The sequence below is a fragment of the Conger conger genome, chromosome 4, assembly GCF_963514075.1.
Source record: "Conger conger chromosome 4, fConCon1.1, whole genome shotgun sequence".
NCBI lineage: Eukaryota > Metazoa > Chordata > Actinopteri > Anguilliformes > Congridae > Conger > Conger conger.
Window position 1 is genome coordinate 5,419,632 of NC_083763.1, and position 20,576 is coordinate 5,440,207.

The 20,576-nt window shown below is 49.5% G+C and overlaps 1 protein-coding gene across 1 annotated transcript in view; it reads right to left on the reverse strand.

Annotated features, from left to right (window-relative positions):
• The window catches only part of map1sa (microtubule-associated protein 1Sa), a 41,177-nt gene that overhangs the window by 6,396 nt on the left and 14,205 nt on the right, over positions 1-20,576 (reverse strand). The window contains exons 2-4 of the mRNA XM_061238731.1: positions 20,152-20,253; positions 2,099-2,181; positions 87-227 (exon numbers count right to left, since the gene is read on the reverse strand). Coding sequence (XP_061094715.1) covers positions 87-227; positions 2,099-2,181; positions 20,152-20,253 — 326 coding nt within the window. The remainder of the gene's footprint in view (positions 1-86; positions 228-2,098; positions 2,182-20,151; positions 20,254-20,576) is intronic.

A 20,576-nucleotide genomic window follows, 5' to 3' on the forward strand; every position in this document is an offset into this window, starting at 1 on the left:
GTAGGTTATCGCAACTATATCGTGGTACGTCGATGATAAACAACAGAACAATTCTGAACAACCTTTGACAAAAACGGCAGACTGACCTCTTCGTCTGCAAATATCTGTATGAAGTCATGGAGGGAGAAGCAGCCCGTCTGCAATACCAAGTCGCCCGTGTCCTCCACACACTGTCCCGCGAGGACCAGCAATTTGTGACGAGACACGTCGGAAATAAGCCTTCGCACCTAGGAAAGAAGAGGGAGAGGGACCGTAAGGTATGCCATCGCAGTCCCACCAGCGGCAAGACAACCAAGGACTATTGTCGAGACTGAAATAGCTGAGCTACAGCCGGGTGATGTAACGCAGGACCATTTCACAGTCGATGAAAATACGACGCAGACAAAGCCACAACTCTGAAATCTGAGCTGAAGTTATTATTGATGCACGTCCATGCCAAAAACCTAAATAAGTGAGTGGAAACAAAGAAGTGTGCTTCAGCAGTCGAGAAACCCGACTTTCTCTCAGCGGAAAATTTTATCTTCGCCTGCCAGACTCAAGTGCCGCAGCTATATTTACGTTGCCTATATTTAAGCCCTGGCGCATGTACACTTGAGTCATTCTAACCCAACACAAATATGGCTAATTGCTCATAGCCTAAGAGACTGGAACAACAATTCAACAATTCAACCACTTCAAGGTAATTAGACACTGAACACACTTAATAATGGATAAAAGAGTTGAAGAGGAAGTGTTCCATCGACATTAAAAAATCATTTTGTGACAGTCAGAGGCAGCATGTACTGCATCTCTCAATTGATGTAAAATAGATTTAATATATTATCCAGAATCCTGTTTCATGTATTAGATATGTTGCAGACATCCCGGTTAACTGAAAACGGAGTCTTTCCGACAGAAGGTTAAGCTTAAATCAGCACGTCTGACCTTCGAGCGCAGACACCCTTGAAACCCAGACGGCCTGACATTCTAGCCTTAAAATGCTTGGTGCATTTACAGGGAAAAATGCCTGAGACATGCTCGGAAGACAAACGGCGTAACCCGTTTCTTGGTTTTTATTTATTTAAACACTCGCGAGCACTGGCATTCCTAAAATGGACATGCACGCTGGTACGTCTGCAGTACGGATGAAAAGGCCTTGAGCACGAAGGCATTAAATTGAATAATTGACTCTCGTATTTCTGACTGTCAGCGGCTGTTGTGATCAGCAACAGTCGAGCATGTGGTTGCTAAGCAGCTCGGAGATGGCACCACTTCAGAAAGCTTCCCAGGAAACCGGGCTAGGTTCAGCACGAATCGGGCCAGCGGGGGGGGGGGGGGGGGGGGGCAGCTCTAAATATTTTGGGAACAAATGTTTACATACCCAAATTCCCAGAGAGCTGAAGAAAACAACATGACCTGTACAACAAATACTTAAACTACGACCAGCTTTCCAAAAGACAGGAGGAGGAAATAAGACATCAATGCTACATGCATATACAAATTAACCGCACATAGGCATGAGCTTGTGTCTAGATTAGATTATGTAGACAGTAAATTACATTATGCGGGTGAGTAGATAATGCTAGTAATCTATTATATTGACTTAAAAAAAGAAAAAAGAAAAAGGAAAAAAGGAATTTGATTTTTAGGGTCAGAAATGACAGGGGACAGTTGGCAGGGGAAAAATGGATTATCTACCATCCAAGTTAAGTGCTCTGTACAAGAACAATCAGGAATCGATACAGTAAATGCATCCATTGTCAAACCCACTACTCACTTATGTTAGGAGTAACAACAAAATGCTTTTAATAACAAGGTAGTGTACTGATGGCACAAGAGTAAACTCTGTCAGAAAACGAAATGATATAGATTGACAGTTGAACAATAGACAGTGTTGGACAGTGTTTGACAGTTGTACAGTGTTGGGCAGTGTTTGACAGTTGCACAGTGTTGGGCAGTGTTTGACAGTTGTAGTGTTGGGCAGTTGTACAGTGTTGGGCAGTGTTTGACAGTTGTACGGTGTTGGGCAGTGTTTGACAGTTGTACGGTGTTGGGCAGTGTTGGGCAGTCAGACTGAAACGGAAAGTAGAGGCAGGTGTGATGGGTGTGGCAGTCTGACCTCTGAGCACACAAACAGGTGGGAGGGGTTCACCACCACCTGTGTCTCCAGGACGTCTCCACTGTGCTGCAGTGTCCTCTGACCTGGGGGAGGACAGAAAAACAAGAGGAAGGAGAAGAGATGTTTATAAGAATGAGGATGTGTTTATGTTTATTTTGCCCAGTGCAAATGATTGTGCTTACTTCTCCCTCCACCAGAAGCCCTTACTTCTTCAACAACAGTCCTAAAGTAAAGCTAGAGATTTTGCGAAAGATTAACTTGTATTTGTAAAAAAGTATTAATTTGCGTATATTTTCATGCAGATTTCTTTCCACTGCTCATCTTATATTTTGTTAATCCAGTAGATAATTCATAATAATTTGTAATGCATTACAAATAGGAAGTAGCCCAAATGGTATTTAAAAAATATTTTTGGGATCACCACCAGGGTTGACCACTAGAGGGCAGGGCCCTCTTTTTAGACACAAAATGGGTGAGGTCTTCATATTGCCATAACTTTCGACAACATGACAACCACATTCAGCATTGTGCGCACTAGTAACCATGCCAAAGTGTGCAAGCATTCATGTAGAAGCACCAATCCCTGCTTGAGTAGACTTAAAGGTTCAGGCTCTAGTTCTATAACCTCTTTGAAGAAAGAGAATCTGCTTAACGGAAGTAAAAAAAAAAAAAAAAAACACCCAAGCCAAGAACATTCTCCACTTTCTCATTTCTGTAAAGTCATAGGCCACAACAACACAACCGTTCAAAAAGTGGCCATAAGGAAATGGCCCTAGTGGTTCTGAGCAATTATTGTACCCTTCCTTAACCTTATTTAACTGTTGTTTGGCTACAATAAAAAAAAAAATGTTCAGTTGATCAACCTTCAGTGGAAAAGACAAGATGTAAATGGTTGGCATTTATATAGTGCCTTTATCCAAAGCGCTGTACAATTTATGCTTCTCATTCACCCATTCATACACACACTCACACACCAACAGTGATTGGCTGCCATGCAAGGCACCGACCAGCTCGTCAGGAGCATTTGGGGGTTAGGTGTCTTGCTCAGGGACACTTCGACACAGCCCGGGCGGGGGATCGAACCGGCAACCCTCCGACTGCCAGACGACTGCTCTTACGGCCTGAGCCATGTCGCCCCCAAGATGGGGGGAAGACACTGCGTTTTTAAGTGACCTCAATCTGAAGTTCATTGTCAATGAGTAACATGAACTTACGCTTGTTAACATTGTAAAAGGGTCAACTGTCATCCCGACGACAGCCAACACTTTATATTATCCGTCACATGGAAAACACAAGCAAACAACAGGGACAAACAACACGCTGCAAGGGAACTATAAATGTCATTCGGACAAAGAAAGCCTGTTTGTCCCGAACGGGACGATGGGCAACGCGCGGTTGCCATGTCACCTTCAAAGGGCCCCATTGAGTGAATGAAGGAGCTGTGATCGTCGCTGTGCTGTACCCAAAACAGAATCACATGCCGGCGCGCGTTTGAAGCCCTCAAGTCCAGCCCAGCGCACCGTGTACACTGTCCACTGTCCCCCCCACACACACCGACCACATCCTGGAGCAGAGCGCCAGAATCACCCTGGGGAGATGGCCCTGATGAGATACGGGGCTGAGAACTTCACTGGGGCTCGCATTTTAGCCTTGTGGGGGCAGCGGGAGAGGAGCCAAAGGAAACTGTGTGTGTGTGTATGTGTATGTGTATGTGTGTATGTGTGTGTGTGTGTGTGTGTGTGTGTGTGTGTGTGTGTGTGTGTGTGTGTGTGTGTGTGTCGGGGTTACTTATGGTTCATAAAGCGAGCGACATTATAAAGGGGGCGACATTAGCTCCGGAGGCAAAAGGCAAATGGACCGCATTTATCCAGAGCTTTTATCCAGAGCGCTTTACAATGAACACCTCTCATTCACACACCAATGGCGATGGGCTGCCATGCAAGGTGCCAACCAGCTCATCGGGAGCCACTGGGGGGGGGTCAGGCGTCTTGCTGATCGACAAAAGGGACACTACGACTGGGTGTGTCGATTGATGCCTTGCATCCTTTCACCGTTTGTGTGTGAGTGCGTGCGTGCGTGTGTGTGTGTGTGTGAGAACGGGTGAATGAGAGGCATTTGTTCTAAAGCGTAGTATAAATGCAGTCCATTTACCATTTAAAGGGAGGACTCACACACGTCCGCCACCAAGACTGAGGGAGCAAGACTGAGTGAAAGTGAGATGAAGAAAAAGAGGAGAGGAGAGGAGATGGAGGGGGAGAGAGAAAGAGAGAGAGAAAGAGAGATAGAGGGCAGACCAGCAGGAGAGAGAGAGAAGGGGGAAGAGAGAGGGGGGAAGAGAGAGATAGAGGTGAGAGGGAGAGAGAGGTGGGAGAGAGAGAGAGAGAGAGAGAGAGAGAGAGAGTGTGAGTGAGTGTCATGGACTGTGCTAGCTCTGTGCGGTGAGCTACACAAGGCTGAGATAAGAGGAAGGGAGGATAAGAGAATCACCCGCATAGCTGGCTCATGAGGGCTACATTCCTACATCACACACACACACACACACACGTGCTCTCACACACACATGCTCTCACACTCACACACACTCTCACACACACACTCTCACACACACACACACACGCGCTCACAGACACACGCACACAGACACACGCACACAGACACACACGCTCGCACACGCACACACACACACACACACACACACACACACGCACGCTCACACACGCGCTCACACACGCGCACACACACGCGCACACACACGCGCTCACACACGCGCTCACACACGCGCTCACACACGCGCTCACACACGCGCTCACACGCGCTCTCACACGCGCTCTCACACGCGCTCACACACGCGCTCACACACGCTCTCACACACGCTCTCACACACGCTCTCACACACGCTCACAGACACACACGCTCTCACACACGCTCACAGACACGCTCTCACACACGCTCACAGACACACACGCTCACAGACACACACGCTCAGACACACGCACACCCACCCACACAGCCCAACACTTAACATTTTCTACAAGGAGCGCATGGGCTGAGTTAAAAAATTTAGGAGCACACTGATCACACTAATGCATCCAAATGAGTAGACGTGCTCCTAATGTCCTTTTCCAGACAGCTAGCACGCATCAGTCTTCAGCAGCCGATGCTCCTAAAATGGGAGCACTGTAGAACTCTGCGGCTGAGTGTCAGACTCTCCATTTAGCACTGGGAAGAAAAGGAATTGCTGATAAAAATCAGATCAGGGGATCGAACTGGCAACCCCCCCAACTGCCAGACAACCGCTCAAAGCTCCTGAGCTAATGTCACCCCAATCAAAGGTAAGCCTGGGGAAAAGACTCTTCTGGGTCCCCCAGATGACCCGCACATCCACCTCTGCGCTAAGCCCCTGTGGGCAAACGGGCTCTGGGGTCCCTGCCCTTGGAGTGCCCCGATTGGACAAGGGCTGCTGCTACATGTTCTAGAAGCCTCTGAGCACATTACTGGATTAGCGGCCCATTAAGGAAGTGGTCAGCGTATCCTGGCACAAAAACCAGATAGCACTCAGCCTCCCATCCATCACGCCACGGTCAGCCATTATGATTCCTTCCGTCTGGATCAGTGCAGAGGTCCAGGGGTCAGAAAGTTAAAGTGCTGCACTGTGTTTCCTCCACCCAGGAACTCAGCCAGCTGATTTCACCAAATAGTTCTACCTCCTGGCTGTAGAACATTAGGAAACCCAGGCGATCGGGACAAAATACTGGGGAGGACTCTTACTTTCTGAACCCGGACTGTTCTACCTCCGGGTCAGCGTAGGGAGGACGCCATGAAACACAGGGCACTGGCTCGGACATTAAAACTGCAGCAGGCTACATTCACCCTTCTTAGAAGTTGGGAGGCAAGCGATGTTGGCGTCAGATCCGAAAGCTTGTTATGGCGAGGGACACATTATCATGGGGTTTCACTGTCGGCCATTTTATTTCCAGGAATGATCAACACAAAGCCAGACACAGAGGTGTACAGCACCTCTCTCTTAGTGTAGCCTCCCCAGATCTGTGTGTGTAAACACAGAGGGCCTCCCCGTCTCATGAGCTGCACATTGGCAACTCAGTCCGTAATCCAAGCTGTGTCTGCCTCCCTCCGAACCCACAGAATGTAGCCCACACCATCCTGATATTTGAACTTCCTTCCAAAAATATTACTTCTATTGTTCCTCTAGTTGACTGAGCTAACAAACTGCCACCCACGCAGTCTCACATTGTGTGAGCACGTGTGCGTGTGCCCTTGTGTGCGTGTGTGTGTGTGTCCATCTCGCTGTGTGCGTCTGTGCATTTGTGTTTGTCTATGCATGCTTGTGCCTCCGAGTCTGTGCGTCTCTCCGTGTGGGTCTCTCCATGTGTGTGTTTCTGTGTGTCTGTCTCTGTGTGTGTGTGTGTGTGCGTGTGTGTGTGCGTGCGTGTGTGTCTCCCCATGTGTGTGTCTCCCTGTGTGTGTGTGTGTCTCGGTGTGTGTGTCCATCTCTCTGCATGCGTGTCTCCCCGTGTGTGTGTGTGTGTGTGTCTCTCTGTGCGTGTGTGTGTGCAGACTTGTTTTTCCTGACAGGTGGTGACGAGACCAGACCAGCACTCTGTAGGAAAGCCTTCCTTCCTGCAGGCTCGCTGAGCAAGCACAGCGCCATGGCAACAGCCAGTCAGCCCTTTCCTCCTGCAACCGCCCGAACGCACAGCCAATCGGAGCCTCCCAGCAACCAGGAAGAGACGCACATCTGAAGGCAATGGAGACCGGGTCACAGCGCTGCAGCTGACCATCAGAATATCTGCTCAAAGCGTGTGTTCACACCAGATGTCAGCACGACGGCAATGCTACGGAGCGGTAAAGGGACAGCGCAGTCTGCTATGTGAGCCCACATGAGGAACAGAAGCTTAATTGTGGTTTCCAAGCGACAGCGGACAGCTTACCGAAGCGGTCCTCGACATAATTTATCCATAGGAACCGATACGGCCAAGTCAGAGGATGGCAGGCAAAACAACGAATCACAGATTGAGCAGAGAAACACTCCCACGCGTTTACATTGCTAACGCACACTACGAACGATAATTACATCAGTCCTACGCGGCCGATTTCAATTTGCAGATACATTAGTGTCGTTTCAAGAGGGCCAGTATAGACTTCATGAAGGGCCCCTTTCCAATAGAAACTTTGCATTCGTATACATGACGATGATTCCAACTGAAAGGCCCCCTTGTCTCATCACATCACATTAATTAATTTGCGCAGCTGAAAAGAAGTTTTTCTAAATGGAATTAAAGCTTATGAAGGACACTCATATATGATCAACACTCAAACATAGTAATTATATATCCTTTATTTCACAAAATATCTTTCACTCTGTAAGTTATGCGCTTAGCAGGCATACTCAAGGGCACCACCGGAGGACCGCTGAATAAGAATCATGAAAAACAAGGAAACACCACCAAGCAAGAGCAGTTCTTCTGTGCATTTACTTTACACAGTTAACATACAACGATGTAGAAAGACTACAAATATGTCTGCCTGGTACATACATCTTCATAACCTCCAAGCTACCTGCCCAGGCAGACCTGTACAGAGCACAGCCATACTTAGTGAGTCCAGAACTACTACACTTACCCACACAATGATATTACAGAACATCTAAAAAATAAAAAAAAATTATATATATATATATATATATATATATATATATATATATATATATATATATATATATATATATATATATATATATAGACCTGCAACCAAACTACAAAGCATTTTCAGAAGGGCCACACATGGCCAAGTTTTACATCCTGTCCAAATATGGCTGTATTACAGGGGAGTGTCTTTTTATTGACGATAGAGTGATATTTGGCATGTTGTGGGCAGAGCACACCGGATAGCACCTATTATAGCATATTCACAGAGCATGCAACCAGAAACGGTGAGCAGGAACAGTTGGAATGCAGGTTTCGGTCTTGTTTCTGTACACCCCCACCGGCATACACAAACCCTGCACAGCAGCATACCATAAAGCAAAACACATTTTGTTTTCGACTCTGTGAAGGTATAGCCGCAGGAAGCCTCCACAACATTGAAGACCTGGCTGAAAACCTGCGTTCAGTTTTCACCATATCTGGCCGCATATGATTTGAACTGCCCTAAAATGGTCAGTTTTACCACCGTTAAAATTGTATTTTGCCTTAAGACCAAGTATATACACAATGAGTGGAAAGTTATATGTAGGAATATGTACAAGATTCAGTAGCAGACAGAATGCTGCTCGGAGAAACACAAATAATGGGAGACTAATTTGAATACAAAAGAATAAACACAAAAAAGGCTATAAAAATAGCACAGTATGCATAACTGCTAGGGCTGCGCAATACATTGTATATTTATCGTCCTCGAGATATGAACATACGAGATGAAAACAGATCGCAAAAGACTGCTTAAATTGCAATAAATAGTATTCATTTAAATTGCTGTTCTGTTAAAATGACTGGTTGTTCACGTGCAATTTGTTCAAAAGCATTTTGCAAACAATGCATGTTTTAACATTTTCATTCAGTGGGCATATGGTATTCATTGTCTGCGGTCTACGTCAGCGGTGTACCTAAAGCAGAAAGACATTAGAACTGTGCGACGCTTTAGCGATATTTGTTTATCGCAAGTCCTAACGTCATCGCAACATTCAACGCCTATCGCATGTCTTCCTAATAACCGCCATATGTAAATACCCTCAGCGGAGATTCCACAGCCGTTAGTGCCGTTATGGGGCTGGAAAGGCAGGGAGAGGAGGGGGGGGGGGGTGGGTAAGAGCAGTGGAACACAGTGTTCAATCCTACAGCAGGCATGACGGATACACGGCTGCGCTCAGGTCTAAAGCGAACGGGACTGCGGATTGCTGCAGGAAAACGTGTACCTCCACCCCCTCCCCTCCCCTCTCTCCAACCCCCAACCCCCAAACTCTGCCTCCTCCACCCCTTGATCCTATATCCATGAAACACTGGGGGTTTTTCCAAGACCAGGCTTGATGCAGTGCGAGATGCCATCTAGCTTTTAGGTAAACTGTGCTATACTATGTTAGGTACAGTTTAGTGGTAGGAAAAGGTGAGCATTGCTGGGCTGAATGGCCTGTTGTCACCGTCATGTTATGTTCTGCTGTTATTATTATGCACCATGGTCTTGGAACAATTTACAAAAAGAGCCTGAATTAAACGCATTAATACATTAATACATCGCTGATGTTAAAAGCACCATACAAAAAAAAAAACCTGCAAGTGAAATGTGTAAATGCCTTGCATGATGAAGAGCTAGAACCTAGTACCTAGATTGAATCTTTTCACTTGTTTTTTTACTGGATGTTATGTTATAGGTTATACGTTTTTGTTGAACTGTTTTAACGTATATTGACACCGTGTTGGCTGCTACGTTGGCCAGGTCTCTCTTGCGAAAGAGATACTGGATCTCAAATCAGACTTCCTGGTGACATAAAGGTTAATAATAATAACATGAAAAGCTCAAGGCTCTGGCACAGCCGAAAGCCCCCCCTCCTCCCCCTGTTCGGTCTCATCCTGCAGGAAGCCTCGTCATGTCTGCTCTCTCTCCCCCCTCCCTCCCTCGCTCCCTCGCTCGCCCACTCTCGTCTGAGACGGTGCGGACGCAGAGGCACTTTGAGACGGCCGCCCCCGTGCAGCAGAAACGCAAGAGAGGCCGAGTTACCCCCGTCTCCGATTCTCCCGTGTTCGGCTGTTTCACGAACACATCGCGGCCCAATAAGGCACGGAGTGAAGAGAGGAGCAACACCCGCCTGACGCACACACACACACAGGAGTATCACCCGCCTGACACACACACACACACACACACACAGGAGTATCACCCGCCTGACACACACACACAGGAGTATCACCAGTCTGACACACACACAGGAGTATCATCAGCCTGACACATGCAGGAGTAACAACCAGCCTGACACACACGCAGGAGTATCACCAGCCTGACACACGCAGGAGTATCACCAGCCTGACATACGCAGGTATCACCAGCCTGACACACACACAGGAGTAACACCAGCCTGACATACACACAGGAGTAACACCAGCCTGACACACACACAGGAGTAACACCAGCCTGACACACACACAGGAGTAACACCAGCCTGACACACGCAGGAGTAACACCAGCCTGACACACACACAGGAGTATCACCAGCCTGACACACACAGGAGTAACACCAGCCTGACACACACACAGGAGTAACACCAGCCTGACGCACACAGGAGTAACACCAGCCTGACACACGCAAGAGTAACACCAGCCTGACACACACACACAGGAGTATCACCAGCCTGACACACACACAGGAGTAACACCAGCCTGACACACACAGGAGTATCACCCGCCTGACACACACACAGGAGTATCACCAGCCTGACACAGGCAGGAGTAACACCAGCCTGACACACACACAGGAGTAACACACGTAGGAGTAACACCAGCCTGACACACGCAGGAGTAACACCAGCCTGACACACACACAGGAGTAACACCAGCCTGACACACACAGGAGTAACACCAGCCTGACACACACACAGGAGTAACACCAGCCTGACACACACAGGAGTATCACCCGCCTGACACACACACAGGAGTATCACCAGCCTGACACAGGCAGGAGTAACAACCAGCCTGACACACACACAGGAGTATCACCAGTCTGACACACACGCAGGAGTATCACCAGCCTGACACACGCAGGAGTATCACCAGCCTGACACACGCAGGAGTATCACCAGCCTGACACACGCAGGAGTATCACCAGCCTGACACACACACAGGAGTAACACCAGCCTGACACACACACAGGAGTAACACCAGCCTGACACACACACAGGAGTAACACCAGCCTGACACACACACAGGAGTAACACCAGCCTGACACACACACAGGAGTAACACCAGCCTGACACACACACAGGAGTAACACCAGCCTGACACACACACAGGAGTAACACCAGCCTGACACATACACAGGAGTAACACCAGCCTGACACACGCAGGAGTAACACCAGCCTGACACATACACAGGAGTAACACCAGCCTGACACACACAGGAGTAACACCAGCCTGACACACACAGGAGTAACACCAGCCTGACACACACACAGGAGTAACACCAGCCTGACGCACACAGGAGTAACAACAGCCTGACACACGCAAGAGTAACACCAGCCTGACACACACACACAGGAGTATCACCAGCCTGACACACACACAGGAGTAACACCAGCCTGACACACACAGGAGTATCACCAGCCTGACACACACACAGGAGTAACACCAGCCTGACACACACAGGAGTATCACCAGCCTGACACACACACAGGAGTAACACCAGCCTGACACACACACAGGAGTAACACCAGCCTGACACACACAGGAGTAACACCAGCCTGACACACACAGGAGTAACACCAGCCTGACACATACACACACACACACAGGAGTAACACACGTAGGAGTAACACCAGCCTGACACATGCAGGAGTAACACCAGCCTGACACACACACACACACAGGAGTAACACACGTAGGAGTAACACCAGCCTGACACATGCAGGAGTAACACCAGCCTGACACACACACACACACAGGAGTAACACAAGTAGGAGTAACACCAGCCTGACACACGCAGGAGTAACACCAGCCTGACACACGCAGGAGTAACACCAGCCTGACACACGCAGGAGTAACACCAGCCTGACACACGCAGGAGTAACACCAGCCTGACACACGCAGGATTAACACCAGCCTGACACACACAGGAGCCTGACAGTATCTTCCAGGAATGTGTTTTATATCCGCCTGATGAAGCATTTTATGTGGCAGACATGCTTCCACCCCCCCTCGCCCCACAGCGCAGCTTCAATATTTTATCTGTGTTTTATAGCTCTGAGAGCACGGCCTATCGCCCACACACACACACACACACACACACACACACACACACACACACACACACACACACAGTACACACACACACACACACACACACAGGCATACAAAGCACACTCTCGTGTGCACACATGCTCACACAACAGACATGCATGCACACACACATAGGGCCACAAAACACACACTCACACAACAGACAAGCATGCACACACACACAGCCACACACACCTCCTCCCCTCACGCTCTGATCTCAGGCAGGGGAGACGTTAGGAGTTTAATCTGCGCAGTAAATCGCAGCGAGACCAGTGGCGGTCAGACTCAGGGCTGCAGTAAACAGCAGTGAAGCCAGACTCAGTCTCTCAGTCCCTCCAGCCTGCCCCGTGTATCACAGGACATTTCAGCGCCCAGGCGCACGTTTGAGTTTTAACCCTCCGCCGAGGCTGCCCGGGAGAAACGGCCCCGCTCGGTCTGAAATACCCCAGCTCCGCTCCCTCTGAAATACCCCAGCTCTGAACTGTCTGAAATACCCCGGCTCCGCTCCGTCTGAAATACCCCAGCTCTGATCTGTCTGAAATACCCCTGCTCCCTCTGAAATACCCCAGCTCTGCTCCCTCTGAAATACCCCAGCTCTGCTCCCTCTGAAATACCCCAGCTCTGCTCCGTCTGAAATACCCCAGCTCTGATCTGTCTGAAATACCCCTGCTCCCTCTGAAATACCCCAGCTCTGCTCCGTCTGAAATACCCCAGCTCTGATCTGTCTGAAATACCCCTGCTCCCTCTGAAATACCCCAGCTCTGCTCCGTCTGAAATACCCCAGCTCTGATCTGTCTGAAATACCCCTGCTCCCTCTGAAATACCCCAGCTCTGCTCTGTCTGAAATACCCCAGCTCTGCTCCCTCTGAAATACCCCAGCTCCGCTCTGCTCCCTCTGAAATACCCCAGCTCTGATCGGTCTGAAATACCCCTGCTCCCTCTGAAATACCCCAGCTCCGCTCCCTCTGAAATACCCCAGCTCTGCTCCCTCTGAAATATCCCAGCTCCGCTCCCTCTGAAATACCCCAGCTCTGCTCTGGTCCACAGGGGATGGGGGACGGAAGTCCCGTCCTTCATAACAGACCTGACTGACTCATGCGCTCCGCTATGTGTCCGTGGGTTTGAAGCATAGACTGTAGAAGAAAAAAATAAAATGACAATGGGCCAAGTGGCCTGTTGCGTCACTCACTGACTATCCACAGGCTGGGCGAACAGCGGTTTGAAGCCACAGTAGTCAAGTTTTATGTTGTAAAATTTGGAGCCAGAGACCGCGCAGTTCGTTTGCAGAGTGTGACTCCTCCACTAAGTGTGTGAGGGAGAGAGAATGACTCGTCAGTGAAGCAAACCGTCCCTGACTCGTCCATGAAGTATTACCGTGTTCCTGTGGGGGGGGAATGACTGTACTTTTACCGTATTGGACTTTACACTGAAAGGGGTGGCTGAAACGCCGATGCTGGAGCCAGCCGAAGTGGCGTTAGTGAGCAGCGTCTCTCTACAAGACACAGGAACTGAGCCCTGTTTTGGCCGTTTGGTTTGAAGATGCGTCTCGAAGTCGGTTCGAGAATTCCGGTCGAGCACCAGGGCAGCTGTGTGCTACTGCACGACCTCGAGATTCCACCCCTGCCGGTATGCCCCGCCCACCACTGCCCATACCCCGCCCACCATTGTCCAGGCCCCGCCCACCACTCATCCGATGCACTCCCCAGACCCCGCCCACAACAGTACCGGCCCCTCCCACCGCCCCCCAGGCCCCACCCAGCCATCCACACAGGCCCCGCCCCCCACCCCAGCGTTCCCCAGCCTGCCACACAACGCATTCCGTAACAGATGGGCTGGGATTAGTCACCCCATTTGCTGGAAGCACGACTGAGCATTCCCGGAGAAGACAGGGAAAGAAAAAAAAACAAAAAACAAAACAGTCATATTAACCAAAGCCCAACCCCGCCCCCCACGGTGACCCATTCGGTGGGATCAAAGGTTTATCCCAGCAGGCTGCTCCAGTGTGGGGACCGTGAGATACGCAGGCAGGCCCGGGGTGGGGTGGGGTGGGATGGGCTGGGGTGGGGTGGGGTGGGGTGTGGTGGCGTGGGGGATACACTGGCTTTAATATGACAGATGTACAGCTGTGTCTATTCTCAGCACCGGGGGCCACTCGGTCACTGTCGCCTGCTGTAGCCGATTCTCCTCTCCTCTCCCCCCCCTGACTAAACCCGCCACCCTCTCCTCCCTCCCTCCCTCCATCCTCCCTTCACGTTTTACGACCCCCTGAGTCTACCCTCCTCCGCTTAAATTCCACCAGACAACCAGCAAAAGACCGCATAAAACACGTTTCTTTAATTTTAACTCCAATTCCAACGTTTTCCCTCCCCCTTTCTCACTCTCATCCCAGACCAAAATCCAATTATCTGAAATTCCAACAGTTTGGAACTCTCCCCCCAAAATACTGCAAACCAACTGCAGGAAGAAAAAAAAAAAGAAAAGAAAAAAAAAATTCACATTCTGCTTCCTCCGAGTTGTATAGAGAAACGCAGCATTTCATTTGCCAAGCACATGTAGAGGTTTCTTTCCTTTGGCAGAACACAGAGGGCCATACAAGTACATAGGCGTAAAGCACGGCACAAATTCAGAGCGCAACTTCACCGAACTCGAGACGGATGCCGGCTTATTTGGCGTCCCATGTCACACAAACACAGGAGATCAATTATCAGCCATTATGCCCAATTGCCCACTGGCAAGTGATGCATGAGTGTCCTTCTCCCCCAAAAAAATAGGTCAGGAAAAAAAAAACAAAACATTATGTTGCCTTTGACTCTGCACGAAAAGCTTGACTGTGGCATATTTCACCGCATCGTTTTGTAACGGTTGGCCGTCAGGAGCCAGCCGATTGCACAAGAGCACAAACTGCGTCTCGTTCTTGAAAACACGACTAGGCGCTCGGACACAAAGTGTAAAGGGGAAGTGTCTCAGAACAGCACCGCACAATGTAACCGTTAAGATACTGCACTTAAACTACGATACAGCCTACTGCTGGAGTCACAACCGGCACAGATCACAGGGCACAATGAAGCCATCCTGAACGGGATCACGGGGAGAAGCGTCTTGGCTTTATGATAGGGGCTTGCACTGGCATTACTGGACATCTCAGCCGTGTTGTCAAACAGCAGCTTTCGAAAAGGGTTGAAACTTCATTGCCGCCACATATTGACCTGTTATCTCAGTAAAAACGTAACATAACATAACATGCAAGAACAGGCAACTCAGCCAAGCAATGCTTGCCTTATCCTGCCACTAAAAAGTACCTACTGCTTAGTTTACCTAACAGCTAAATAGTATGTAAATAGTAACTTAAAAAAAACTGCTTTTATCTGCACTGAGGTTTTACCTGGGATGTTTTATAGGGGCAAAAATTAAGTCTAAATGAGGAGTAATTACCATGCAAGTGTTTTTGAATTAAATAACCAAGAGGGCAGCAGAACCTGCCCAAAAATGTACTTAAACGTCTGTGTGTGTGTGTGTGTGTGTGTGTGTGTGGCCAAGTGCGACTGCGAGAGGAGCAATTTAGTTCACAGCCCACAGGGAGTTTGTAAAGAATAAAAAAACGAGTTCGATATTCATCAAGAGCGCCTCGACAATGTAGCCGAAATGCTGTAATTAAAAGCGAATGCAAACGAGGCGGAACCGAACGACTTCAATTCAACGAACGTAATCGGGCAGTCGCAGTGCAGAGCACCCAGCCAACATAAGATGTTCTCACAACGTTCCTGGAACGTTCTGTCAATGTGAAAACGTTGCCACTACATGGCGGCAACGTTGCGAGGAGGCTGCGTGTCGGCTGGGCAGCGTCACATCCACCTCACTGCGAAAACAAAGCATTTTTGTCTTATATTGAGACTTAAAGAGATTGTATTTTCTTTTACTTTTCTTTTTTTTGCAAAACAAGATGGAAACATTGCCAACGAGGCAAGACGGTTTGACTCGTCTCAAGATTTTCCCAATGGCGTAAGAAAATTGCACTCGTCAAGTGAACATTAACTAAAAACAAGCTGGGTGTCTCGGTGGAGCAGCCTGTAGAGCACTGACCGCATGCTCATTGCGAGCTCTCTCGGCAGTTCGAATCCGACCGTCTGACATTTGTCGCATGTCTTTCCCTCTCTCTCGCTCCCATTCTTCCTGTCTCTCCCTCTCTCTCTCTCGCTCCCATTCTTCCTGTCTCTCTATACTATATACTGTCCAATGAAGCTGAAAAAGGCCTAAAAAATATCTTAAAAAAAAAAAACAAGCTAATATGTTCTTCTTGAGACGATCTTAAGTCTTATCACGAGACAAAAAAGTTTGTTAAGACAGTTTTTGCACCACTTGCACTGTTCGAGCTCTCCTGTCTGTCCCATCTCCACCCTCCAGCCTCTGCCTCCATCACCACCCTCCTCCGTCAACCGTCCCAGCTAATACCCCCAGCTCCCCACCATTACATTACATTAATGGCATTTGGGAGACACTCTTATCCAGAGTGACGTACAGTTGATTAGACTAAGCTGGAGATAATCCTCCCCTGGAGCAATGCAGGGTTAAGGGCCCTTGCTCAAGGGCCCAACGGCTGTGCGGATCTGGGACTGGGAACCACCGACCTTGCGGTTCCCAGTCACGTGCCTTAACCACTACGCTTACAGGCCGCCCTGGAGGCCAGCAGACACCGCATCGCCCAGCAACTAAATATTTCATCGACCCGACAGAGGTCACCAGACCTGCGCCGAGAGGCGGACGTCTGGGGCACTAACTAAGCACAGAGAGCGGGATTGGTCCGCCCCGAGCGCTGGAGAACTGTCAGGGATGTGAGACACAGTGCAGACCGTGATAAAGAGCTCTCAGTTCCAGCCTCCGCCTCTCCCCCTCGGCTAGGCGATCTGGCCTCCGATGTTCCTCCAGATGGGGGGGGGGGGGGGGGGGAGGAGGACACTGCCCGCTTTGTCAGCATCGGGACCACACTCCACCAAACGCAAATACGTTTTGACTGCAGCAATCGCAGAAGAAGAAAAAGAAGAAGAAAAAGAAGAAAAAAAAGAAGAAGGACACGTTAAATGCATCAAAATACAAAGATGAAAAAAAAAAAAAAGCTTTTCATCCACTGGCGTTACTATAAAAGCATTGGCTGTTGTCTGGGTGAAAAAAAAAAGGCAGAAAAGGAAAATAAGAGCTTTATATGGCTGGGATTCGTGTCGTCTTCGTGGAAAGAACAAACTTAACTCGAGGGGACGGGTATGATCAACGGTCAACAAAACGAAAGCCTACGTCCTCGGTCTGATCTCACGCTTTCAAAATGGCCACCTGCTGAGAAGCGCGTCGCTTCGGCCCAGCCGCGCCGTCGCCAGGACGCAACGGCTTTGCTCGACGCGCTGGCTGCAAAACACCGCGCGCCGCCTCCGTAAACAACGGCACCGTTTACTCAAGAAATACCCGAGTGCCTGCTCAGCCGCGGCGAAAACCCTGCACGGTAACTGCGCTGTTCCAGATTTCACACGCCCAGACGCTCGCAGGTGATGAATTTCCAACACAGGAGCAGATATTCCCCGCTGTGTCGGAGCAGAAACGCCTTCAAATATTAATGTGACCGGGGCGTGAAGCATTTTCGGAGCGCACGGCCGTTCCTCCGACTGGGGAAAAACAGCTGAGGCCTCAATGACGAATGGCCCTTTATAGCGGGGCTTCTGAAAAGGAGATTCGGATGTGAGAGGGGAACAGCCATGGGGAGGAGAGAGCTTGCGAAAAACGAGCTCAGTCCTGCTTCAGTGCGAGAGCTAAAACGGGACGGTCTGCCGGCCCATGGGTTACAGAACGCCTGGTTAATAGACAGAGAGAGAGGGAGAGGGAGAGAGGGAGAGAGAGGGAGAGGGAGAGGGAGAGAGAGAGGGAGGGAGAGAGAGAGAGAGAGAGAGAGAGAGGGAGAGAGACAGAGAGAGAGGGAGAGAGACAGAGAGAGAGGGGAGAGAGAGAGAGAGAGGGGAGAGAGAGAGAGAGAGAGAGAGGGAGAGAGAGCCTAATCCTTCCTCAGAGGATCCCTAAACACACGACCGGTCCACTACCATCGGCTGATCCTCGAGAACCTGCCCCCGACAGTCCCCGCCAAGCCTCACAGCCCCAGAGCAACCCAGAAACCCCAAACAGGACAACAAACACACCCAGAAACCCCAAACAGGACTACAAACACACCCAGAAACCCCGAACAGGACTACAAACACACCCAGAAACCCCAAACAAGACTACAAACACACCCAGAAACCCTGAACAGTACTACAAACACACCCAGAAACCCCGAACAGGACTACAAACACACCCAGAAGCCCCAAACAAGACTACAAACACACCCAGAAACCCTGAACAGTACTACAAACACACCCAGAAACCCCAAACAAGACTAAACACACCCAGAAACCCCAAACAAGACTAAAAACACCCAGAAACCCCAAACAAGACTAAACACACCCAGAAACCCCATACACACGCAGGACAGGCCAATTGACAAGTGAGGCCACGTTTACAAGAGTGGACATTTACCCCCAACTTCCCCAACACGTGAGGTTTCTGGGTGAACTGGGCAGCTAACGGAGCATCGCAAATCTGTGCTAGTCAACAAACTTAAAACTCATTCTGCCCGTGACAAACCTTTATTTACATTCTACAGCATGGGCAGAACGCAGGACTAACGGGCGAATTCCAGTCTCAATCACAGAGTCTTATCACAAATAAGCGACAGGGAGGTACTTAAGCATAACCAAACAAAGTAATCAAGGCAAGCTGGGTGACTGAACAGGAGTTTGGAACAAACAGAGAAGGCTCACGGGGTTCTCATCTCAAAGCACAGACATGTCGTAAGAGGCGGAAGCAAATTAAACGGTTTAAAAAGAACACCACTGATGTCATGTATTTTTTGTTTTTTTTTGGATGCTCCACAAGGGCTGTACTTTCTATTAAAAGGCCACAGCAAATGGAAGAACTTACTTGAAAGTCTGACATTAATAGAGAGCAGTTACCCTACATTACATTACATTACAGTTATTTAGCTGAGGCTTTCGTCCAAAGCGACTTACAATTGATGAGGCCAAATCGGGGCCAACCCCTGTAGGAGCAATGTGGGGTTATGGGCCTTGCTCAAGGGACCCAACAGCTGGACCTATCGTGGCTTCACAGAGGCTTGAACCACCAACTGTTCAGGTCCCAGGCAAGCATCTTGGCCACGAGGCTATAGGCTGCCCCTTTGCTTGGTGGGGTGTGGAGGTGGGGGATGTTTGTTTTCCCAGAGGACAGTGACAGGGACGGGAAAGTATGTCTGGTGAGCTGTAGGCATGCTGGACACGTGTGACCTCGTGTGAGAGCAGAACAGGCTTCTGGGACAGGATGGGGGGGGGGGGGGGGGGGGGGGGGGGCGGGGCTTCAGCTGTTCTCTCAGCTGTTCTGGAAACCCCACCCGACAGGGTCACCCCTCCCAGACTGGTCAATCCCCTCCCCACCACAACCACCACCACCACTGCCCGCCAGTCTCCATGGATACGACCCTCACACAGACGGACAAGGGCTCACACTCCACCAGCTGGAAGTCTAAAAGTGAAATGAACGGTGTGTCCATATCAACCAAGAGGTCTGTCTGTGGGCAGAGCAGTCAGCCCATGAAGCACGGAGACATTACAGTGTTGCTCGGGGGCTAAGAGCGGTCGTCTGGCAGTTGGAAAGTCGCCGTTCGATCTGCCTCTCTGGGTGTGTCGAAGTGTCCCTGAGCAAGACTCCTAACCCCCAATAGCTCCCAAACGAGCCGGTTGGTGCCTTGCATGGTGTGTGAGTGTGTGAATGGGTGAACGAGAGGCATTCATTATGAAGCGCTTATATAAATGAAGTCCATTTCCCATTTACCAAATGGCATCACAGGTCATTTTGAGACGGGCACATTCGTCGATGACCAAAACGGTCGAGACCTGACAAACTTCCACAAACTCAGTTACCACCACCCCACCCCCCCAAACTTCCAGGGGGGGTGGCAGGGCAGGGCAGGGCAAGGCTGTGCTGACCTTTGACCTCCTCGGAGAAGGCGGCTGAGTGCCTCGACACAAAGAGCTTCAGCTGCTCGTCCAGGTTGCAGGCCGTCAGATCCACATCCCAGGAGCGTATGCCTGAGGGGAGAGAGAGAGGGAGGGAGAGGGAGAGGGAGGGGGAGAGAGAGAGGGAGAGAGAGAGAGAGAGAGAGAAAGAGTTAGGCGCCAGTTTTACAGTACAAACATGATACATGCACTTTCTGCACTGTCAGACCAGACTGACCTACCAACCTTCGTCTATAGATGAGACGTTGAATACTTATTGTACCTTAATAAACGTTTTCATCTGGGTGCGACTTGTACATTTCGATAAAGGCTGATCCAGAAGGCTGCTCTGCTCCTAAACAAATTTGGCGATTTAAGTGATCATCGATTTCAATTAAATAAAATGAAATACATTG